This window comes from Monodelphis domestica, chromosome 2 (assembly GCF_027887165.1).
Source record: "Monodelphis domestica isolate mMonDom1 chromosome 2, mMonDom1.pri, whole genome shotgun sequence".
Classification (NCBI taxonomy): domain Eukaryota; kingdom Metazoa; phylum Chordata; class Mammalia; order Didelphimorphia; family Didelphidae; genus Monodelphis; species Monodelphis domestica.
The window spans coordinates 414,351,255-414,377,699 of record NC_077228.1 but is presented as its reverse complement, the minus strand read 5'-3'; the positions used below and the strand labels follow the sequence as shown (position 1 = coordinate 414,377,699).

Below are 26,445 nucleotides of genomic sequence, written 5' to 3'. Positions count from 1 at the left end.
GGTACTAAGTGAAGGCTATTGTGAGCTCCTTGAGAGTAAGGATTGAATTTCTTTGCCTTTCTTTGTATCTCCATCACTTAGCAGAGTGCCTGGCAAATACTAGGTGTTTAATAAATGTTTATTGATTGACCAACTGATACACACAGAGGGCTAATTAATGCCTCATGGGCATTTAGGATTTTTGGGTAGCAGCTAGGAAGTTGCTAACTTAATATTCCCTTAAAGGTACTTAATTTCCTTCTTTCTCTCATAGTGACTCTTCCAACACATGTACACAGACACACCCCTTATTTCCATTTGTTTACTTTTGTTTGACTTACTCTAGAGCAGTGGTTCTCAACCTTTCTAATGCCGTGACCCCACAATACAGTTCCTCATGCTGCAGTGACCCCAAACCAAAAAATTATTTTGGTGGCTACTTCAAAACTGTAATTTTGCTACAGTCATGATTCGGAATGTAAATACCTGATATGCATTATGTATTCTCATTGCTACAAATTGGCTACAAATTGAGAGGTTGAGAACCGCTGCTCTAGACCTTACCCCCCCCCCCCAGCTTTGTAGATTTATTGGTGTATGTCATTACTTTATATGCAGTCTTCTTCATTGGGGCTCCTAGTACCAGGGATGGAGGGGGAGTTCCTCTTTTTAAGATTCTATTTATAATGATATTCTAAATCTCTTTATAACAAAAGCATACTTCTGTAATAAAATTAATTTCCTTGTGGTCATCTAAAGAGATGAGCCTCAGTTTAATGTTCTATGAAAGAAGAAGAATAATACTTTCATTACCTCCTTTAATAGATAAAAAAAAAAACAACTCTTACTTTCTGTTTTAGAATCAATACTGCCTTTTGGTTCCAAGAGCAGGGGGTTAAGTGACTTGCCCAGGGTCACACAGCCAGGAAGTGTCTGAGGCCAGGTTTGAACCCAGGACCTCCAATCTCTAGGCCTGACTCTCAAACAATGGAGTCATTTTGCTTTCCCTATTAGAGTTGCTTTCAAGAAAGAAATCTGCAAACTTTAAAATGTTATAAAAAGGCAAAATTTCATTATTTAATACTTTTCTCATCCTTACTAGAGAGGGAAAGGAAGGTTATTAAATATATAGTTTGGATAAGATTTGAGAGAACCTCTAGCGGAACATTTTTTGGAAGTTCTTGCCCTAATAATTCACATTTGTTCATTTTTATTGATTCTTAGGTCCATGAAAGTGAGTTTAAGCAGAAGATATTGAATGGCATATACTCACTTAACATTTAACTGCTAATATTGAATGTGTTAGTTACTACACCACTGCAAGTCTCAAGGCTTTCTTCTATCATTCTTGTTATACTGTGATGGAAGATAAAAAAATGAACTTGGTAGTATTAACTATCAGCCATCAGATTCTTAAAAAAAAAATCAGATTCTTAAAGTGATATGCTCCAGTGTGCTAGCACATTATGTTACAACTGCATTAGCAATAAAAATCAAGGGTATGCATCAGTGTCTGTCTTCAGTATTAGGTTCAGTGTACCATGCAGTGTTTTATAAGGTGTCTATAAAGGAAAGTGGAATTTATAATGTAGTAGGTGAGACAATGTGAAGCTTTCTATGTAGAGCTGGAGTGTCTAGGCTGAGACTATTCATTTTTTCATTTTTTTCTTCCTACATTCAACAAATAATTTTGAGTGCCTACTATGTGCAGAAAATTTCATTAGGAAAAAAGTAGTGACTATAAACACTGCACTTACAATGTTCCCCCACATAAAAAAACCTCACTGCCCCCTAACCTCTACACATTGTAGAAAAACTTAGGGTTTTTGGATGATTTCAGGTTCAGAAAGAGAGGAAGAAAGTAAGCCTTAGAAAGCATAAAGAATTTTAGGAAGTTGATTGATCATTTTGGGGCAAGGGATTTACTCATCAAAAAAAAATAGCTCATTTTATTTTCCTTACATTATCACTACCCACCCATAAACTTCCAAACTCAACCCATTATAGCCTAAATCCACTTTTTATTTAGTTATATTACATGAAATTCTGAAGATTACAAATTCACAATGAAAAGATCTATCAATATGTCTGTTTTGTTCAGTTGTTTTTCAGTTGTGCTCTACTCGTCATGACCCTATTTGGAATTTTCTTGGCAAATATAGTTGAGTGCTTTGCTATTTCTTTCTCTGGCTCATTTTGCAAATGAAGAAACTGAGGCAAACAGGGTCAAGAGACTGGCTTATGGTCACAAAGATAGTAAGTATCTGGGGTCAGATTTGAACTCAGGAAGATGAGTCTTCCTGAATCTAGGGCTGACACTATTATCCACTGCACCATCTGATCCAATATATCTATGATGAATTCTTTTTTCCATCAATGACAGTGTATCTGAGACCAGATTTGAACTTAGTACCTCCTGTCTCTAGGCCTGGCTCTCAACCTACTGAGCTCCAAGGAAAACAAGTTTACAAATGTAGCTGAACAAAGGCCAAACATATACTGAGGAAATTTAGGCTAGAGTTTGAGCTAGACACAGTTTAGAAAGCATTGAGGAATCCCTTCGCTAGGTGTTTGAAATAGGAGACCAAGGGTTTTGGGGAAAATGCCTCACTACTGAAAGATCCTTTGCATATATTAATTTACTAAGCTAAATGCCTAGCTCTACAAATTTTAATGAGAATATTCTACATATGCCTTGAAGGAATCCTTGATATAAATATGAGATAGGAATAGGAAGGTTCACTGTGCTTTATGTTTACTGATGATCTAAAAGAAAACAGTTGATTTGATAAAGCCAAGTTCCATCTTCAAATCCTTTCTTCAAAATATTGCCTCCCATACATATGCTATAATCATGTCCAGTTATCAAGCATAAAACAAATTCTTGTTAAAATCCTGCAAAATTCCTTCAAACATATAACACAGATAACTTAACTATCATGTTCAAGCCAGTCATGGCATAAAGTAGAGACATGGTCACCAAAGGTATTTGCCATCATCAGCAAGGCTATCTTTTATAGAGATCAAATGAAAGAGAGACTGCTTGTAGCTGATGATGTCCTTCAGATAATCGTTTGCAAATTATATTTTGCTGATTGCATTAAATCCCCTGTAGACCTTCCTGTATGAGTTATGTGATCATTCAAGATTTTAGCTTAATCAAACATGCAGGAAAAACTACATAGATAACGAGTGCCTGTCTTCTAGACTATGTTATGCAATTAAAAAGCCAGCCCAGAGATTTGGTCCATCAAAAGATAGTTGATGGACAATTAGTTGGTCTTGCAATTGAAGAGGAAGAGAATGGAATGGGCTGCCTTTGTGAAATTGCACAGTTCTTTTTAATGATCCCAAGTTTCCTCTTAAAACAAAAGTTCTATCTTTTAGACATAACTTTTCTTTTGTTGGTGCTCTGTGGCTGTGTCATGGAAAACTATAGTCTCTAAAGAATGAAAGTTGACTGTCAACCTAAGAGCCTTAGAGGAAATATATAGTAGGTATGAGTAGCTGTAACACATTGCCAATGAATATAAGAAAAGTGATTAAAGTCACTCACTTGAACAATTGGAATGAGTGTATCATTGAAGAATTTTAAAATGAAGAGAAACCTTGATTAATTTCTTCTATCACCTTCATTTGGTGGCAAAATGCCTCTTCAAATGAGTGATCATGTGGTATCCTTTCCATATTTGTGAGGAGAAAAGAAAGCCCATAAGTAAGACTTATGTATTCAAAGAATGTTAAGGGATCAAAAAAAAAATAACCAACTAGAGATGGAACTGGGATGTTATAGATCTTAAAATCTGGATCAATATTGGGGCAATAGGTATTAGTTCCACAGACTGGAAGTAGTAAAGGGGTTTCCAGAAATGTTTTTCCATCTTTTTCTCTTTTCATAGCAAAAGTCAAATGTGTTAAGAGCTATCTCTTATTTTTCCAGTGTCCTCTGATGATGAGTAATGAAGGTCAGGATGTTTAGAGCTTAGCAACTGGTTGAGGGTAGTGAAATAATGGTACTGAAATGTTCTTTGGTTTACCCAAAGTTGGCTAATAAATGGAATAAAGAAGGATTTAATCTGTGTTATAGAGAGTTCTAGAACCATATGGAAACTCATCTATAAAGTTATTATTGGGGGAAGTATGACCTCAGCTGTTTTTTTGGATGAAAGCCAAAAGCAAGGGACAATGAACATTCACAAGAAGTATGTCAATTATCTGGCAATTACCAGGAGAATGACCTTGGGTTGTTCTCTTGGGTGATGAATCAAAAGCTTTATAAAGGTACTTATAGTTTTTCTTCTCACCCTATCCCCTCTTTGGGAGTCTACTTGTGAAATGCTCACTTAGATCCTACTAGGGATGGAGAGTATTAACTTCTCATACACAAAGATCCTAAAAAGGACTTGCTTATTCATATAGCTTTCTATAAAAATGTATATTCATATATATGTATATATTCTATAGCATATAAGGAGCTAAATGGCACCATGGATAGAATGCTGAACCCATAACTAGGAATACCTGAGTTCAAATACAGCCTCAAACTCTAAGCAAGTCACTTAACTTCTTCCCGAGTTTCCTCATCTGTAAAATGAGTATTATAATAATAAGAACTAGTACCTCCTAGGTAGTATGTAGATAAAATGAGGTAATATGATCACACATCTTAAAGTACTATATAAATGCCAGTTATTATTAAGAGTAAACAAAACTGATTCCTCTGCATTCCTCAAACAAAGAAAAGATAGCATTCAATTTTACAAAATTATAATTAGCAATGGATGCTTAGAGATGAGAGAGGCAATAAGAGAAGTGGGACAGGGCTATTGAAAGAGTTGTGGGTGAAAAGCAAAATATTTCCTTTTTCAAAACTGTACCTAGAGTTGTTCCATGCTCAGGAAATGCGAGAAAACTACCCACATCTTTCTTTCTTTCTATACCACATGGTCTTCTGTTCCCAAAGGATAGGATGAGGCTATAACTATTGCCATAATTCATATTGATGAAATAAGCATTTATTGGTAATTATTAATAATTTACAAGGTTTCAAAAGCAAATGAGTTCTAAATCCTCAAATTTGAACTATTTGTATAATGTTCTGCCCTTGTCCTCAAGGAGCTTACATTTTTAAGGAGATAGGGCAAAAAAGGGGGGGGGAAATTAAGTAATAAAAGGCAGTGTAAAATCATATCATTTGAGAGGTATAGAAAAGAATGTAATAAAAAACTTGTAATGAAAGACTTCATACCTTCAACTAACTTTTTCTTAAGCCAAATGATACTGAAGAAAGAGGACAGAAATTGGGATGAGAAGGATGGGCTTCTCTGATCCCTAATCTTTGCTCCTTACTATCTGTTCGATCCTGGACAAGCTGCTTAACTGCTTTGAGTCCTGATTTCCTCAGCTAGAAGATAAGAAGATTGAAGTGAGTGAAATAAAAAATCTTTTTCAGCTCAAAATATATGATCCTGTGACCTTGAATTATTTTGTAACATTCTTCTAGTCTTTAACATTCAATTCAGTAGATATTTTATGGAGTTTTTCTTTGTAACCAGAACTAAATTAATCTAGGAGTGTTAAATAAGAGAAACTTAAAGAGAGTTAGCAGCATTAATGCGTAAAATAAATTGATGGACACACAGAAGTCAGAAAACTTTAGTTCATTTCCCTTCTCAGCTGCTTAATTATTAAATTATTAACAAGAAACAATTACTAAATTGTTAATGACTCTCAGCTGTTTCCTCAGTAATCTAGGAAATCAAGAAAAGTCAAACTTGTAGTATGTGTGAAATAACTTTATGATTTTTACATTGATAGTATGTTTAAATCAACAATTGACTTTAATCCCTGTTTTCCCCCTGAATATTTTTCTGTCAGCTTCCATTGCCCTGGAATAAATCTTTGACATTTTGCTCTTTTCTAATCATTTTCAAGGAATTTCACTTCTTACCCTCAGGTTTCTTATCTGGAAATAGGGATAATAACCCTTGCTCTGCCTATTTTACATGATTGTTAGGATCAGATGTAATATTATATATGAAATTAACTTTTAATTGTGATATGTAAATGTTAGTTATTATTATCTACTAAATGTGCTTTCATCTTTTTTCAAGTAAAGGAAAATGGATATATTATTATAGTTTCTCCACTGAAAAGAGAATTCATGTTTTGTCATATAATCAACTCTTCAGTTAATGGGTTTAAAAAGTAAATATAGATAAAGTAACATTACAATTGAAATTAGACCTCATTTGGGACAAAAATTCTTTTTTTCTGATTGCTCTTTTTATGTAGATTCCAATAACTTGGGTATAATACTGATATGCTGGAATTAACTAACTTGAGTTTCAGTTCTTTCATTTTGCTTTTCTGCTTTATGTTACAAATACTCCTGCATTACAGGAGGCTAGAAGTATAATGGCCATACTGAGAAAGAGAAGAAAAGAATGAGTAAAATGAGTAGTCTGTAAAATTATATAATCAATATTTGAGCAATTGAGAGTTGATTATATTTAAAGACATTCTCCCAACTCTTTCCTATAGAATAGTTGGTCTATAATTTAGTTAGTAATGATTACATATTTCACAAATGAAGAAGTAAGGAATAAGGAAAAATATGCAAAAAGATAAACATCTCCACTTAAAGAGTCATAACTTCTGGAAAAATCTCTAGAAAATAAAACTTTAAAAAATGATCTGAAGTCATTGACTTAGGATAGCTAGAATGCTATGATATTCTACAATGGGCATAGAACATCACCAGAAGAATATAGATGTAAAATAGTTGGTCCTTTGTTTCAGGCAGAAGCTTATAGCCAAGAAAGAGTTGATGAACATTCATTAAGTGCTTAGTATATGCAAAACACAGTTTAAAGTGCTAGGTATACGAACATGAAAAAAAAGAGACAATCCTTTCCCTCAAAGAGCTTATAGTCTAATGGGGAAGGCAACACACCAAAGGAAGCTGGAAAATGGAGATAGGGGTGAGGAGAATAAGGAAGAGGGGCATGGTGGAAAAGTCAGAAAATCCTGAGTTGTTTGAAATGAGGAGATATTTGTCCAGAGCTCTTTCCTTAAATGCAGGTTCTGGGATTCATGATTCTATCTCCAACTAGAGGGGCAGACTTTACTATTAGGCTATATATAGGTAGGAAGACTGATATGATTTCAGTGGATGATGTTTTTCACAATGATGAGCTTCCCTGGGGCATGGTGGTAGAGAAGTTAAATAGTTTAGTTTAAGGCATAGTGGTCATTGAGGCAATTCTACAAACATTTGAAGAAAAGCATTCTTGAAATCTAATGTAACCACAGTATCTTTCTTTATAGGCTCACAATTTTGCTCACTAACTCTCTATTATGGTCTTTTCTATTCCTGGTCTTTTTGTTTCAAGATAACATTTACAATGATCACTATTTGCTTTTGTGGATGTGGCTTAAAAGTATAATCAGTAGTGCCTTATATATGTTTATGTATGAGGAATGTACTTTGGTTTGAAGCTACTATTTGGGGAGTCTAGAGCTGTTTGCAATAATTGTGTCTTTGACATTTGGTTTGCTTCAAATTTTTTTACTTAACAAGAGTCATACAATTTTTCAGCCAGCTGCTTCTTTTTTTTTTTTTTTTAGGCTCTCCTATATGCTCTTACAGAATCCTGTTTCACTTTTTGATTGTGCTGCCCAATAAGGCTGGGTCCTTGGAGATTATACCAAAGGATCACCTGATCTGGCAAGACTTTAATTATGGGGCTAGTGATAGATTGTATAGTTTCAAGGCCACTCTAACTAAATTTGGAGTAGATCATTACCAGGTTGGCTTCAGAGTGTTAAAAAAATTTTTTTTGGCATAGAAACTCAACAAGACAATATTCTAAGGCACAGGAGAGGGTAATCTGGTTTGATGGAAGGGGAGAAGGAAAAAAAATTAACAGTACTTACTCTGTAGAAGGCACATAAACCTTTTACAAATTTTACTTCCTTTTGTCCTCACAACAGCCATATGATGTAGGTTCTGTTATTATCCTCATTTTTTCAGTTGAGGAAACTGAAGAAAATAGGCAAAGTGGCCCACCCAAGGTTATATAGCTACTTAGTGTCCAAGGTCAGATTTGAATTCAGGTTTGTTTGTTTTTTTCCTGACTTTAGGCTTTGTATTTTGGCCACAACATTACCTAGGAACATTGTACCTACAGGAGTGTGTACTAGGATGTGTAAAATTGCAGATCCTTGAAATATTAAAATAAGAATTACATGCCTTGTTCTGTGCCAAAGGTATGCTCTTCTGGATTTTTAACCAGGGAAAAATGAACCAAATGCTATTTCTTCTGTTTCTTCTAACTCTGTTGATCCTTATACCACTTTAAGCTTCTTCTTCCTTTTCAACCTTTGTTTCTCTATTATGAAATCTCTAAGAAGGATTGCTGGCTCTGCAAGACCAGATAGGTACTTCTGGCTGCCCTATAACAGGAACCTTTCTGGTCTTAAACAGCTCCAGAGCCTTTAGCTCTAGATCTATGCAATATTTGTCATAAAAGGTAAACTATACATGAAAAACAAAACTTGGAAGTTTTGCTGTATGACCACCATTTCTCAATATTTCTCACTACCACATTTTGCTAAGATTGTTAACTTTGTAACTAGAAACTTCAGTTAGAGTAGATGCTGAGTAAATGGTTTTGTTGGATTACAATTTGAGATAAGATGGAATTCCTACCCCCAGCTCAGGTCTGTCTTGCTTAACTTTTGATTAGATGGGGTTCTTTTTCAGAGGACACAAAAGACAACTTGTGAAATGACCTCAGTGAGTGGTTATGCCTGCTGCTTGACTTGGCATGGTTGTTGGAATCATTTTATCTGATATTTGTTTACATGTCATTCTCATTAATAGAAAAGTACATAGAGGGTTTTAACTTTGAGTACTTTAAAAAAGTATTTTCATTTCTACCCTGAAGAGTTTGCAGTTGTATTAGTTGAAACTAATTTTTTGGGGGGGATCATGTCACTACTTTTACTGTTTTGCCTTTCTAATTTTTTGTGGTAAAAAAAGCTTTTTCTTGAAATGGTCTTCTTATTTCCTGTTTCTAGACCTTTCTAGTGAATCATACTCTCTCTCTCTCTCTCTCTCTCTCTCTCTCTCTCTCTCTCTCTCTCTCTCTCTCTCAACCTTTAACTTCTGCCTTAGAACCAATGTATATTGGTGTTCTAAGGCAGAAGAGTGGCAAGGGCTAGGCTAGGCAATGGAGGTTAAGTGACTTGCCCAGGACTGCACAGCTAGGAAGTATATAAGGCTAGATTTGAACCTAGGATCTCCCATCTCTAGGTCTGTCTCACAATCCACTGAGCCACTCAACTGCCACTCCCCCCCCCATACACTCTTTAACAAAGAAATATATTTAAGCAAAACAAATCACATTCTTAAGAACACATGCATCATTCCATATTTGGGGACTATCAAAAGGTAGGGCACATGTTTCCTCATAAATTCTCTCTGTTCAGGTTTAGCCACTTGTATTGATTAGAATTCTAAAGTCTTTTGTTTTCTTTGTTCTACTTTAGTCTCCTATCAATTCTTGTAGATTTTCTCAAGTTTCTATGAATGTTTCATATTTGTTGTTTCTTTCAGTGCATTTCTATTTTTAATTCCTCAATTTGTTTAGCTGTTCTCCAATCAAAGAAAACTAAATTTCTTCTAGTTTTCAGAGAGAGAGAGAGAGAGACAGAGACACTGTGAAAGTGGGGGGAAATGGAGCAAGGGATAAAGAAAAAGAGGAGACATTTATTAAGTGCTTACTACATTCTAGGCACTGTGCTGAGCCCTGAACAAGGAAGTAATACAGCCTTTGCTGTCAAGAGGTTTACATTCTAATATTTACTTGTAAATTAGGAATTATTATTCCTAGTTTCTTTTTTGGCATCCCAGTTAATTGTGCTAATTTTAAAATATTTTACTACTTCTATACATTAACTCTCATACTACATAAATATAAAGTAACTTTGAAAAAAAAGATTTGGATTGGAAGAAATTGTTTTGCATTGTAATTATGTATGAATAGCATGACATTTTTCCATGCCTGAGAAATTTAATTATCATTGGCCCTTTATATGTCCCCAAGTACCATCCTTAATCAATCGTTTTTTTCCCATGTGCCAGATGGTTTCCCTCTACTAGAAGAAGGGAAGAACTGTGAAACTATGCCAAATATAATGTTGTCTTCTTGATACTGGGCATAGGAAACTCTTAAGAACCAGGAATATCCTATCCTGAAGAAAGCTACTCAACTTAAGAGAAAAATCATCATTTCTGAATTTCTGCTCCTAGTACGTACTCTCTGTCTTTTATGCATACTGTAGGCATGTGTGTAAAGCATTCTTTCCATAAATGTTTGGGGAGTTCCTTCTCCAACCTCTTTCTATCTCAGTGAAGCATATCTATGTGTTAGGAACATTGCTTGGAAATTGGCATGCGTGATTTAATGATTACCAATTTAAACCTTGTTCCCCCTGCTGGAGGGCAGCATAGACAAACCTACTAATGTACTTTGGCTGATTAGTTGCACCTGCTGTCCATCCCCAGTGGGGAACCACATGATCACATTGTCTGACCTATTTACATTTTCTTCCTGTAGATAGATTTCTCTTCATTAATACCTATTGTCTCACATTACCCCATGAAGGAAAAAAATTATCTTTGAATATCTTTTTCCACTTTGTTTTACTTCAGGAGTACTGTGCCCTAGCATAGCAACACTAGAAAGTCTTGTTAGTATATTGAAAAAAGAAGAGTTCCTCCTGATCTTTAGTTCTAGAAAGGGTTTTATGGGTAGGGATTCTTTCCTAATTGTTACTATCTTCCATAGAGACTTGTAAGCTAAACCATGAACTCTTTAAGGAATGTATTATGGAGTTATGTGTAGGTGTATGCTTTGGGAAAGAAAAGAGTCAGATAGATGCTCACCCAATCTGGTTCTTTTCCTGAAATGTATTCATGATATATAGAGGAGAGTCTATTTGGCCTCTTATTTTTTAATGCTCAATTATATTTTCCTACATTTTCACTATCTTTTTCTATGTTTACCTTTACATCAAAATATATAAGGATCAAAGTATATGTTAATTTAGTTTGGAGGTTATCTTCAAATGAAAATTTTCCATTTCTTCCTCCAATACAAAAAAAAAGTTGGTACATAAGTGGTAATTTTCTTTAGAGTTATGTGTTTATGTTTTTCATGAATGTTCTATGGCAAGATAAACAGATAGTTTCCTTGGACATGGTATTTTTGTTGCCTTCAGTTTCAGTATTATACTGACTCAAGTCATTATTTTATTTTCCTTTATTCACATGAGAATCTGAAAACTATCCTACTTAGTTTTATGTATTTTTTCCTCCTTTTTTTCTTTTTCTCATGTTTATTGAGAATATACATATGGACAAGGATTCATTCAACAACAGTCTTGGAGGTGGTATAAAAATCAGGGATATTTGTAGCATCCTCTGCCTCACTTTTCCTGCCATTCTGCTATAGTTATTACAGAAGCATAAAAGAGGACCACACAAAATCAAACTAGTTTATATTTCTTTTTCTTGAATTGACATGGCCAATAAATTAATTGCTCTTGATGAATCTTCTAGTGATGAGCCCCTCCTTTCTTAGCTAGGTTAGTTATTAGAAAAATAGCTTATAGAAGGATCCTTTCACATCACAACTTTTGCTGTTGTGGTTTTGATATATGGTATGTTGATGTAAGACATTAAATGGAAAGTTGGGTGAGTTTTGTGGAAGCCACAGATGACATGTGCAGGCAACAGATGACAAAGAAATAGTTTAGAAACTCAGGAATGCATAATAGCATATAGTATTGTATAATATCAACATATTTTATCTTTTAATACCATAAATATACTTAGTAAATACCCCATAAAAGAAAAATAAAAAATTCAGAGGGGCCAAAAATTTTTACTCAGATTGTCCAGATTTTGGGGCCACCAAGGCCCTAACCTAGTGATGTGGAAGGGACGCTTAAATTTGATGAAATAATATTGATATTGTACCATTGTGACACCTTGTTTATGAATCTGTGTTGCCATAAATGTTAACAAGTTTTCATATGCAGCCCTTAGGCGTGTGAGCACTTTGCTCTTCTTCAGAGGTTTCTGCCTGTTGGTTTGTTTGACAAACTTGTCAAACAAGGATTGAAAAAGAGAAGAGGAAAAAAAGGGTTGGTCTTAACTTCTATCTAGCTTTTGTATTCTAGCACTAACCCTTTTCCTTTCATATAAGCACAGTGTTGTCTTTTCCAAGTCAGGATCCCCTCACATTTGAATTGTCTATAACATTTAATCATTTTCCCTAAGGATAGGATTAATTTCCCACCCTGAATTTCATAACCTTCTTTCCATCTGCATCTTATAAGAATACCTTGATTCTCTAATTCTAATTGGGGGTAGATAGTGTATATTCTTCCTTTTATTAGAAGCTCGTTCAAGGTCACTGGAGATTTTTTACCATGAATATTTAATTGGGCTATTTTATTAAGTAGTTGTTATGGGAACAGTATCTACCAGGGTCCTTCTTACCTCCCTCCCACCCAACATGGGTGAGACCATTTGAGTCACCACGCCCTACTGAACAGATGGTCCCCATATGGCTAGGTTCACTCACTTACATGGTGCTTCATGGATTGGCCCTTTTATGCCCTTGGATATCTAGGAAGCCACTTTAACACAACCAGAGGCCACCAGGAAGCTGCATCAAGGGAGTCATTCCTTGTGCCCTTCCTCTCCTTTTCTTCTTTCACTAAATTTGGGCTTTGACATCTTTTAGGGAAAATCTAGCCAACTCCATTTGGGACTAAAGAGGTATAAATCCTCTTAAATATTGATCCCATCACTGTGAAATTAAAACAAACTCATTCCTTAAAGTTCTAGTCTATTTTAAAAATGAATTCATTAATAAAACATTAATACTATAAATAATCCCTATTTAGAGCTCATAATAACATAGGCATTTACTAGTAAGAATAAAACAGAATAATCTGGTAGGTGCCAAAGAATTGTTAAATAAGTGCTTAATTGATTCAAATTCATATATAAAAATAGCAGTGTAGCATAGTAGAAATTGAAGTAAAAAGTAATGAGGTTTGGATTCTAACCTTTCCACTTAATAAGCCCTCTTGTCTTGAACTTGTCACTTAACCTTTCTGAGTCTCCATTTCTTTATCATTAAATTGTGAGCTCCTTGAGGGAAGGGACTATTTTTTGTTTTCTTTTGTACTCTTAGTGCATAGCCCAGTGCCTGGCATATAGTAGGTGCCTCATAAATGTTTATGACTCCCTGACTTCTCTCTAAAATGGGGATATTTACTTAGTTTGTTTTAATGATCAAATATGTAAGTCCCTTTATAAATTGCAAAGTGCTTTTATATAAAATCTATTGTATAAAGGTAAGATCAAAACTCTACAGATAAACTATAGTAATAGTTATTTGCAAAAATGTCTCTGCATATAATTTTAATTGGAGGTAATGGTGTCATTACTTTTGTGTTTCTGTATGAATATTGAAACATTTATCTTCTTTGAGGAATAATCAGATCCTTAATTTTGGTCAAAAAGAGATATAAGGGGGCAGCTGGGTAGCTTAATAGATTGAGAGCCAGGCCTAGAGATGGGCGGTCCTAGGTTCAAATCTGACCACAGACACTTTCCAGCTGTGTGACCCTGGGCAAGTCACTTAACCCCCATTGCCTAACCCTTACTGCTCTTCTGCCTTGGAACCAATACACAGCATTGATTCCAAGATGGAAGGTAAGGGCTTAAAAAAAAAAAAGAAGAGATATAGTCTTCCTTTTTTCCTTTTTTAATATTAATTTGAAATTTTAGTGCCAATTTAATTTAGTATTATAATATTAATTGTAGTTATCACACTGAATTATACATAATTATATGTTATACATAATATAAAATACAGATTATTATTTAGTGTCAATTTGTTTCTTGTAATAAAAGATTGAGTAATCCAAGGTAGAGGGGCTTTCTTCAAGGATTCATATACTATGACAGTTTAAGTGGGTTTATAAAATCCTTGAATATTAGAGTTGAATTTGGACCTCAGAGAGTTTTTTTAGCCTAACCTCTTTATTTGCCAGATGAGCAGATGAAGGCCCAGAGAAGTACATACTTCATCCAACAGAAAGCTAGTGTCAGAGCTTGCCTATAGCATAGCATCACAGGTATAGAACTAGAAAAGATTTAGTGGTCATCTAAGTTCTCCCCCTGGACTTGCCTTCTGTTTTACATAGGATAAAATTGAATCGAGAGAGGTTAAGACAGGACTTTTCAAATGCCATCATTCATTCAACATACATTCACTGAAGGCCCATTCCATGTCTGAGGTACTATGGTATATACCACTGGGGGATTTTAAAAATGAATAAGACATAGCTTCTGATCTTAAGAATTCTTTATTTCCTAACTCTTAGCTTCTACAAAAGGAGATGGGGGCGATCTTTCCATTGGGCAACTTCTTTGTCATTTCTAAGGTTACAGATTCATCTTGTCATCTTGCACTATGAGCGCTAGACTAACCTTTCTTTTATGTTTGATTCAAACCATGCCAGAAGTGTTTAATAAATGTGTTTTAGAAAAGCAAACCTTCCATAAAGCAAGCTTTCAAATAAAAAAAGGAGAGGAAAACCATGAAATCAGAGAGTATTATAGTGTCATCATTCCTGAACAAAGTAAAAATAAATTCTCCTTTCAAAGAGGTTAAGAAAGCCTAGAGCTCTGGTTTGCTGCATTCCTTTCTTTACATCAGATAGATTCCCTGGTACCTTTCTGATAACTAAATAGGGCTATTAGACATCCACCTGCTGTAACAGGAATAAACCTATTCCCCCCCCCCAAAAAAAAATTAGGTTAGGATTTTATTTTTGGTCTAATTGATGTCATTATTTTTTGAACTTGTGTGATCATAGAATTGTTCTAACTAGAAGTTGTTTCTGAGGGAATGCATTAAATCAAAATGGAATCCGAATAAGAACCCACAATTATCATTAATAGAATTGTAGGTTCAACCTATTAGGACATTGTTTTTTAAGGCTGTGGACACTTAGAAGGTGGTCACAGTAAGGCAAAAATAAAAACGAGGAAAGGCCAAAATATGTTTGGTTAAAAATGATCAAAGAGAAGCATCTGAAATGTTGCTTTTGTGGGATGTGCTGTTCTCTCTGGTTCTGTTAAGCTCTGTGATTAGCATGTAATGTGGCAAGACTCCACCCTGGAAATTGGATTGTCAATTTAAAGACTCTTTTTTCCTTCTTATTTTGGAGCTCTTAAAAAAAGACTCAGGGGGAAAGAGACTAAATGGACTTCAATGCTGTGGTTTCCTTAAGTCATTATAATTTTAAATTCTATGGGTCTTGAAATAACTCATCAGGCTTAAAGTTCCAAACTCTGACCACTCAGAAGTCTTGGAATTTGAAAGGGGAATGATTATCTCTTTCCTTAGAGTGTTTCCACTATGGTTTAAGTGGAGTAAAAGTTGGAGAGTATGACTACAGAAATAAGCAACTTTTGAGGTATATTCTGTGGATCTTTTGCAATGCTTAAAGTTTTCCAAGTTTGTGTGTGTTTCCTATCTTAAAAATAGAATATGTTAATGTCTTAAAAGTCAAGTCAACAAACATTTATTAAACACCCACTATGTGCCAGGCATTGTGCTAAGCACTGGGGATGAAAGAAAGGCAAATAATATCCACGTTCTTCAAGGGCTTACAATCTATTGAAGTAAGACAACATGCTTCCAACTGTGTACAAATGAAGAATATTCATGATAACTTGAATTTTAATAATGGTAATCAAGTGCTATACCTTTATGCAACTATAATCTGTTTAGTGGTAATGCTATTCATATATGTGTGGTATAACCCATTGGGTTGCGATCCAAGCAGGCAAGGTTCCTAACCTCTTATTTGTACTCTCCCTCCAATCATATTGCTTACTCAATCTCCAGGGTTTAGCATACTAAATGCTTAATAAATGGTTGCTAATAGAATCTGAGATTTAGAGGATGAAGGGACATGAAAGGTCATCTTATCTAACTCCTTTGATTTACAGATGAGCAAACTGAGGCACAAAATGGTTAAAGGATAGGCTACACAGGTAGAAAATATTAAAGTCAGGATTCAGCTCAGGTCCTCATACTTAAAAGCTAACATTCTTTCCACCATCCCACTCTGGTGAATTGAAATACCACGACTATGTCATGTGGTGGTGATGGTGAGGATCTTTGAAAGAAAAAATCTGCATGGATTTACTTTTTTGCTTATCTTTTTATCTTCTTGGTAATGCCCAAAAAAATGATGTTTCTCTCACGATTTCTGGTAATTTGGGTGTATTTTGCTGCCCAAAAGACGATCATAATGGAATGCGTATTCAGATGAATTGACTGTTGTCTTGAACTTTTTCCATTGAGTTTGACAACTCTGATATATACATATATATATCTCATTGCTTCCCTTTAGAATTATTTAGGAAGGACTCCTTTGGGGGGGGGAAGGAGGGGGCTCAGCTGTTTGCATAGCTCAAAGTTATTTGACTTCTTTGAATTGTTCAGATGCTCAAGAGAAAATGATACAAATGACCTTTTTATTTTAGGATTGTTCTTGGTTTACTTTGGGGAGGTTGTCATCTATTAGTATAATCTTTTGTATATGTCAGACTCTCATAGGATATTTATACTGTTACCTGAATGAACTATGTACAACATAAGAGGAGATAAAGTAGATTTCATTTTCTAGTTGATTCAAAATACTTGAACATAGAGGGTATAAAGTAGTTAATTAGGCATGCTAACAGTGTTAAAGCACTGGAGAGGTCAAATTTAGGTTGGAATTCACTGGTATTGTTTGTTCTTCGCCCATTATGACATTCCATTACAAGCCCCTTAAGGAAAGGGATTTGTGGTAATTGTCCTGACATCTCTGTGTATTCTCTGTCCAGCTGGGACTCTGACATCAACATTCTTTGTGTGGTCATTTCTAGCATAAGCTTTTTTTCTTTCCCTTCCCTGTTGCCTTTTCGTTTTTTAGTCTAGGATGAAAAAAGTTGGGACACCCCATTTTGAAAGTTTGTTCTGGCAGTTGCAGTGGAGGTGCATATATATATATATATATTTCTACTAGTTTAGAGAGAAACTATTCTCTTTAAAGTCCTGCTTAGCAGTTTGAAAAAGAATGTAGTGGTGGTATTCCCAAGTTCCCACCCAGGGCTAATATTTTCCTCCTTCTGTGGAATGGATGGCTTCTGCCTTCCCCTACCTCCACCTCTCCTTAAATGGAGAAAAGAACCCTTCCTGTACTTTGGAAACTGTGCACTTTGCAGTACCAAAGGTGCTATAACTTTGAATTAGACAGTATTCTATGATGTTAGGATCCACTCTACTACTTTCAACTCCTGCTTGTAATACTGTCAAACTTATATGATTTTGTACAGAATTCAACTGATGTAATGGGAGAACCCTAGCACTAATATACCACCTAAGAGTTCAACAACGGGCCAAATCAGTGATATCAAAGTGAAATAGAAACAGAGGCCCCTCAACCATACATAAGGAACCCCAAAGGTTGCACATCAACTTGAAAAATCACAATTTAACATTGTTTATGATTGATTATACTTACACTTATTTTGTTTTATTTCTTCTGATTACATTTTAAACTGGTTCCTTTTCACTTCCCTTTGGCAGCAGCATATGACAGACTCTTGAGGAAGACTATTTGCAATGAATTCATTCACAGTGAAGGAACATATGAACATAGACTATATTTAAGGTCCAGAAAGCTGTAACTATGAAAATAATTTTTTTTCAAGGAGAGAAGTACTTTTATTTTTCAGCCCTGTTAGCAAATATAACTTAATAGGGGTGCTATTGGAAAAGATACTTCTTAGTTGGGAAAGATGTAAGCTCATTTCAATTCATTTCCATGAATTAGGGATCTTTTAGAGGTCTTAATTTCTAGTTCGATCCCTTCATTTTAAGGGGATCAAAGGTGAGTCCAAAACCCCAAGGGAGTGAACTAGTTTGTCCAAGGTCACAGAACAGAGCTAGGAATAGAACCTAGATTTTCTGATTTTGTTTCTTCCTCATTCTTCTGTGTCATAAAAACAATATTTGAATAGATTTAAGCTGTCTTTGTAAGCAATATGCTTAAAAAATCCTTCTGCATTAGAGTTGTCAAATACTCTGCCCACAGCACTCATGAGTATGAACCAGATTAAAATGTAATTGGTAAATATTTATCAATATAAAAGAAATATAATAAAACATAGATAATTATAAAACCAAGTTTGAGATTATTCTAAGCATTTTCCTATTCTAAAACTACATTAATCTGTGACCTGCAAGAATCCTTATGTATGAATTAAAATCGATCTCTGGTTCCTATTTGTGTTTGATACCATTGTTCTTGCTAGTCTCACTATTTATTTGGAGTCTTTTTCTTTTTAACTCTTCTACATCACAGTTAACTTTCTTTTCCTTTGTAAGATAAAATAAAATTTACTCTAGTACTTTAATGATGAACATTTGACTTCAGATAAGCGAGCAAAATATGTAGGAAGACCAAAAAACTTTCTAGAATAAATGCAGTATGGATGGAGACAATTCTAAGCCAAGGGAGTGCTTTTTTTTGGTAGCAAAGAAAAAGTAGCTGCTTATCTATTGGAGAATAGTTAAACAAATTGTGGTACAAGAATATAATATAATATTGTCTAAAGAAATGACTATTATGAAGAATACAGAAAAGCAAGTGAAGACTCATTAGATTTAACATAAAGTTAAATAAGCAGGATCAAGAAAGCAATATGCACAGGGATTACAAAATTATAAGTAGAAAGATAGATAAAATAAAATGAAACATTATAACATTATATAATTATAATGCCCAACCTTACATGGACCCACAGGCAAGTTGAGAAACTTCATCTCCTGCCCTGGAGAGTGAGAGACCTCACGGAATATCACATATGCTGTTAGACATGGTTGATGTGTTGTTTGGCTTTGCTGAACTTCATTTAATTTTTTAAAATCTCTAGCACAAGAAGGGGATCTTATTGTGCATGGAGAAGGACTTGTTTGGAAATGAGTATAACATAAAAACAAAAAAACCCACAAATTAAAAACTGTTAAAGTATGTTAGAAGTATAATGAAGAATATACCAAAACCAAAAGAACATATACATAGCACTGATTTCTGGAAGGCAAAAGTAGAATGCACACTATAAATATATGATTTATGAAGGACCTCCAGGACACTGTAATTTTATAATTCTGAATTCAGTGGAAACACATTGTGAATTAGACAATATCATCATCAATAATGTAATTCTGAAAATGGAATGAAATGATTTATAGGAAATGTAATGTTTCTTTTTGGATCTGGCTTGACTTACTTTACCATTCTTGAACCATTCATTCTTTTATTCAGTGATTCATCCTATCACATTAAAGTTATAAATATTCATCTAACAAGAGGACTTAACAAAACCTTACCATTTGTCTTAGAACAGATACTTGGTTCCAAATCAGAAGAGAGGTAAGGGCTAGACAATTGATATCAAGTGACTTGCCCAAGGTCACACAGCTAGGTAATATCTGAGGTTAAATTTGAATCTAGTACCTTGTCTCTGAGCCTGGCTCTCTATCCACTGAGCCACCTTGATGCCCCTTAATAATAGGACTTTGATCATCCAATGCTGCAACTGAATTAGAGGTGACTAGAACCTGATGTCAAATTTCTTTTTTTATCCTTATTCATCTATATGATGTAGATACCACTTACCCAAATAGTAAATTGCTAAGAAGTCTATTTTAGTATTTGTATCTATATCACATAGTTTGAAGATAAAGTGGTATTAATAACAGTATTTTAATCTTCAGCATTAACATGCATCAATGTATTTATTGCATTTCCCCCCAAAAGTAATCTATCTTCAAGGGAGTGGGCAAATGGGAGAAAAAGGACAAGAATCAGTTTCATTATCTATAATTATCCATATTGCATTAACTGTTAATTTTTACTTACTGTCTGTGTGACTTTGGGTAAGACTCTTCTCTCTTTCTCTCTTTCTCTCTTTCTCTCTCTTTCTTTCTTTCTTTCTTTCTTTCTTTCTTTCTTTCTTTCTTTCTTTCTTTCTTTCTTTCTTTCTTTCTTTCTTTCTTTCTTTCTTTCTTTCTTTCTTTCTTTCTTTCTTTCTTTCTTTCTTTCTTTCTTTCTTTCTTTCTTTCTTTCTTTCTTTCTTTCTTTCTTTCTTTCTTTCTTTCTTTCTTTCTTTCTTTCTTTCTTTCTTTCTTTCTTTCTTTCTTTCTTTCTTTCTTTCTTTCTTTCTTTCTTTCTTTCTTTCTTTCTTTCTTTCTTTCTTTCTTTCTTTCTTTCTTTCTTTCTTTCTTTCTTTCTTTCTTTCTTTCTTTCTTTCTTTCTTTCTTTCTTTCTTTCTTTCTTTCTTTCTTTCTTTCTTTCTTTCTTTCTTTCTTTCTTTCTTTCTTTCTTTCTTTCTTTCTTTCTTTCTTTCTTTCTTTCTTTCTTTCTTTCTTTCTTTCTTTCTTTCTTTCTTTCTTTCTTTCTTTCTTTCTTTCTTTCTTTCTTTCTTTCTTTCTTTCTTTCTTTCTTTCTTTCTTTCTTTCTTTCTTTCTTTCTTTCTTTTCCCTTACCTTCCATTGTGGAGTCAGTACTGTGTATTGGTTCCAAGGCAGAAGAGTGGTAAGGGCTAGGCAATGGGGTTTAAGTGACTTGCCCAGGGTCACACAGCTGAGAAGTGTTTGAGGTTAGATTTGAACCCAGGACCTCCCGTATCTAGGCCTCACTCTTAACCCACTGAGCCACCCAGCTGCCCACTGTGATGTTTCTTTTATGTGACAGAAGTGATAGATGCATGTTACCTGTATCACAGTTGAAAGTGTTGATGGAAAATTTGGTGCAATGGAATGTGGGCTTGAAGTTGTGCTGGATGGAAGTAGAGGCATTGAGGACTTTCTTCACTTTCTTTTTAAGGTGGTACTGAGAGATTCCATGGAGTAGGATAGGGAGCTGTCAGGAGAGCTTAGAAAGCAGAGGATTGGGTAGCCGCTTCCTGTAATAACAGGAGCTGGCCTTCTGCCATGCTTCTCTGGCAGAGTATGCTGAAGAGGGAGGACTGGGAAACAGCTGTGCCTAGTACTGCTGTTGGACAGTAGAGCACTTTCTTCTTCATGGAACTGCTTCAGAATGTTCTGTCTCAAAGGTGAGGGGCTCGGTGACAATTTAGACGATGAAAGGAGGGCACAAATAGTTTTCTTTGGGTGTGCTAGTTTGTGAGGCATGCCTGGCCATATTACAGATACTAATTGGTGGAGTGTGTGTGTGTGTGTGTGTGTGTGTGTGTGTGTGTAAATTGAAAAAAAGATTCATTATTCTTTTTTGTTGTTACAAATAGGAACATGTCTCTCCCCCCTCTCCTGCTGTGAGGGGATGTAATTCTTTTGCAATCTACATGTATCTTGCTCAATGTGATTTATGGGGCATGATATACATACATAGGTGGCTCAATGTTCAGAAGAAATAGTTCTTTTTTTGTGAACTTCAAAATTTGTGCATGCTTGTAAGATAAGAAAAATTCCTCTTGAATTGCAGAGCTGAAAAGCTATAGGGGGAGAGAAATAAAATGGACAAAGTATTGTTACATTTATATTCATTCAGTCTTAATATACACCTTTGGAGAGAAAGTAATTTTGCGGTAGATAGTATAGTTGGTTAAGTGTAAAGGTTGTGTGTATATGTATGTCCTCAAATCATAGTTTTGGGTGCTTTTTGTTCTTCCATACGTCATTGTTTTATTTTTGTTAACTTTTGTGATCATTTAATTTAGGCAATTTAAAGTAGCGTGACTCTGGATTTCTAAGTATATGAGTTCATATTCTTAGCAGTTTATGCCATTCCACTGATGTGCAATAATCGCCCCTCCCCGTTTGGGGTATTAATGATTATATGCTTCCCCTTTGTCATTGGTTAATCTCTTCTCAGAGTCTGTTAATGAGATATATATAGTTTCTTTAGTTTCTATCTTTATGGGTTTACCCTAGTTCACACCTTTAGCCCATTAAAGGTTTTAATGATGGAGTTAGTTTAAATGTGAACAAATTTACTAGATAGAAATAAATTAAATTTTTTCTTACTCAAAGCACCTCTGTCCTTTCTAAATTATTGTCTACTATGTATCTCACATGTTTGGTTGCAAGAGACTTCTAACTAGCTTTTTAGTGCTGTGGCCTGAAGCAAATATATAATATTAGATACAGTAGAGAATAGCAATATTGACTCAGAATTTGGAGATAGAAATCTTAATTTCAAACCTTTGATCTCTCATTAATATATGTGTGACCTTGGGCAAGTTGCTGCAAAATGAAAGGTTGTAGTAAAGGATCATCAGAATCTAAATTCTTATAAACAATTTTGGATATAAAATATCACAAAATCTGAGGTTACTTTTCTCAAGATATTTTCTTGATGTAAAATGCTCATAATGATGCAGTCTACCGGTAAATTTAACTGAAATTTCAGCAGTACAGTTTAAATTAAAGTGGTTATAAAATAATATTTTAAAACTTCATTTTTCACCCCTTAATTGAATGCAGGTGTGGAATAGTCATAGGGTGGGGTATGTGTGTGTATGTGTGTGCAATTCAATATGTCTCCACCTAGTCCCATAACAGAGATTAATTTTATTAAAGAATGTCATTGACTTTTAGCAGTTTCCTCAGTAACAGAGCAAACTAAGAAACATCGTGCATAGAGTTTTATGTTGATCACTATAGATTTTAACATTGATAGTACTTTTTAAAAATCAGAAATGAATATGCTTTTCATTTTTCTATGAACAATATCTTTTATGGCCTGGAAAGCCCTTTGACTTAAAAAAAAAAACTTACTACTATGGTTTATTTAGATGGTTGTTGTGATAGGTTGACCTGTAATAGGGTTAATTGGGACTATTACTGAAGAGGCAGAGATATTAAGAAGAGCTAGATGCTGATGCTTTTGACCTATGCCTTTGTTCCATTTGATTTAGGGATTTATAGGAGAATTGTGCATTTCATTCTATGTACCATGGCTGTTTGGAGGTTATTTGGTTTGTGGTTATGATTAGCTTTGTCATTGAGGGAATGGAATTGCCATTATTTGGCTTGAATTAAGTTCTTGTAAATTGCTTTTTAAATGCTACACAAACTCAACTGGAAATCAGAGAGCCTCCCAAATTGCTGTAGGGTTTTCTTGCTCCAAATTTTTTCTCCCAATAAACTTTTCTTTCCTTTTGGAGGGCACGATATCTCTGTAGTTTTATTTTTTCATTTTCATGAAACTACTTTTGGCGTGATGCATATATTGTCATCTTTGGGCAGCTCAGCATTGCTCTTGGGAAATGAGATAAGATAATAAGCTTTGCTGTTGCTGTTGAAGTTGCACAGATGACTTCACACCACCCAAATATTCAAATAACCTCTCTGGGAAACCATCTGAGCAGTCAATAGAGAGTTGCTTACTAAAGATCTGCTGCAGACTGCTTTGGTTAACAAAGTTATGGTACATTCATTTCAGCATAAACTGCATAATCCAACATAGCTTGGAGTGTCTTTACTAACTAGATTTTAGAAATACTTAATATTTAATATCTAATGTTGATGCTTTTAAAAGCATAGAAAGGGGGGTGATAAATATCTCATTTTTAATCTTTAAAATTAATTTTGATATGCTTTATGAATATTTTTCTCCCTAGGCTTCTACACAAAATCTAGTCTGGCTTATTTTCCTTAGCCCTTTTCTCTATGTCAGAAAAATGGACTTTTTTAGAGGGGGCAAGTTGTGAGACAACAAACTTGATGTCTACATGATAACATGGTAGGGTATTTTCTATATCTTTTTCTGCTTCTCAGTTACAGATTGAGGGCAATCTTTAATCCTAATATTAGCAAAGAGTTATGTTGGAGATTCTGGTTGTGAAAAATGTCAGGCATGTGCTTCTGATCCCTGGAGGACAGTTCATGTTAGAAATGCAACTTTTTTTCTCCTCCACTACCCATCCCATAAAAGATCACAGGCCTGTGTGGCAGTTGCCTTATATGTGTTATGCATGTAACAACATTCTTTGGATTCTTTTCTTGGCAACTTTCATCAAATAGTGTTTGGAATCAGAAACAGATTTTTTTTTTTTAGTGCAGTGTGCAAACAAGTGCATTTTTCAAGCTAAAACAATAATTTGTATAGAATGTAGTTTTTTTCTTGGCTGTTCAACAAGCCACTGAAAAAGGGGCAAGACATGAGTAGTTATACTGACTTGCTATTTGATTAAAATAGAATTTTATTAGGTTTAAACATTAAAATATACAGGGGCCCTGGAAACATTAATTGAATTTACATTGCCCTGAGTGTGTATCTCTCTTATCCTTTGTTCTTACTGGGGTCTGAACAACCATTCTATAAGTGCATTTTCCTCCTCTCTTCCCCTCCCCCATTTTAAAATTGCATTATACTTGTTATATCATGATGTACAGCTGTCTAGGGACATTTACATTTGCTTAGTCTGTGATTTAAATGAGCAGTCTTAATAAAAATGTTGAAGATAACTCATTTTCACATTTGTTTTGGGCAAAACTCTTCACATTTAGTGAACTAAACCAAACCAAGCTTGTATTTTATTTCCTCTGTCCTTTAAAAAAATGTTTCCATATTCTTTTATTCTTTATTCCCTTCACAAATTATCACCATCTTGCTTTATTTATTTATGTGTTTGTTTGTTTGTTTGTTTGTTTTGGCTGCAAGAGCTGTATTAGCATATAAATCAGCTTACAGGCATTATAGCCTAGAAGAAGTTACCCTGACCAACCAATTGAAAAGCCAGTATTTGAAGTATCTAAAATGTGGGAGGATGTTTCAGGACCTGTTTTATAAGGGTGATAATGCCTAGTGTTGTTTGTTAGAGCTAAGAAGTAAATAATTGTTTCATCAAACCAAATTAATTGAATGCAAAAAAAAAAAGAATTAATAATGATTTTATATAATCTCCATTTTAACATTTTCTTTCCATTTCTTTCTGCCTCAATTAGATTTATTTGGCACTGTGTCCTTTTCTTTTTCCTTCCTTCATCATTTTCCTCATTCATTCTTTCCCTTTTCCAATTATTTTCTACTCTTTGATTGTCCACTGGGGGAACTAGCCTCACATGAGCTATATTCGACTCAGTTTCGCTACTGGAGATGTCATCAGTAGTCTAGACACATATTAGCAAAGGTGATATTCAGTAGATGGAGGCAGATGGAGCAGAGTGATAAAGGCAATTTGCTGCCCAGCACATTATGTCACCATCATCAACCAGAGGCAAAGGTATGTTGGGAAATCTTCCTATTTGAAAGATAAAAACAAATGGAGCTGAAAATAATTCAGGTGGTATGGTTTGGGAGTAGGAGTAGCTTTTCATGATAGAGATTTGGAAGAATTAATTTTGCATGAAAAAAACTAAAAACAAAATGGCATTATTTTATGAATCTTACAACATTAGATTTGTTATAACTACAATAGCCTTCTTATCAGATAGGAGGGGTTCATGGGACAAAACCATGCTGGTGTGCATTTTGCACTCCTTATATTGTTTTGACTGCTTACAAACTGCTTTTGTTAATGCAAATTGAATGTGAAATTACTAACAAATATTAAAGTCCTGAAATTTGTACAAGAAGCTTAGTTAAATATGGAATTGATGGAATAAGAGAAAATATAGGCATAAGCTAGAAAAATCACTAAAAGAGAAAAAAGTTAATATTGCTTAATAAAATGTTAAGTGATTATTCCTTTCATTATTATTTGTTGAGACTCTTAAAGGAAGAAATTTGTATAGCCAACCAAAATGGAGATGAATGGATTAGGAATTTACATTTTAAGTTGAGTGAATTAATATTTAAATGATGAATACTTTCCTAAAGGTAAAATTAGATTGGTTTCTCAGAGAAACTGGAATTCTAGGAAGAAAGGAGGGAGCTGAGGTCCTCTACTTTTATAAATTTCCATGGGTTACCCAAGAATAGTGGTGCAAAACTGTCATCCTGACTTTCAGGAGAAAGTTAGCACATCTACTTAGTTGAGGAGTTCTGAGAAGGGTTATGTTAGTCTACTCTCTCTACTAAAGGTTGTCATTAATATGGTGAAACTCCAAAGGGGGTAGAGTTCCAGTTTACTTAAGAAGGAGGGCAAAGATCTCCTATTGTCAGTTTTTGAATCAGTCAATTATCAGTCCCTTCAGTTCCAGCATGGACATGACAGGGAGATCCAGTCTTAAAAACAAACAAAAACAAATATAGCTTTAAAAAATTCTCTTGGGTCAACTTCTCTTCTGAATTGGTTTTCCAATCATCTGTTTTTCTATACATCTTTCTCCTATCACTGTT

At 34.5% G+C, this 26,445-nt stretch overlaps 1 protein-coding gene across 5 annotated transcripts in view; it reads left to right on the top strand.

Moving 5' to 3' along the window:
- Positions 1-26,445, top strand: part of NHSL1 (NHS like 1) — a 268,808-nt gene that overhangs the window by 113,123 nt on the left and 129,240 nt on the right. The window contains exon 1 of one of the 5 annotated variants that reach the window (XM_007484629.3): positions 20,693-21,253. The exons of the other annotated variants lie outside the window; for them this stretch is intronic. Coding sequence (XP_007484691.2) covers positions 21,238-21,253 — 16 coding nt within the window. The 5' untranslated portion in view covers positions 20,693-21,237. Of the gene's footprint in view, positions 1-20,692; positions 21,254-26,445 lie in introns of those variants that run through there. 5 annotated transcript variants of the gene reach the window in all.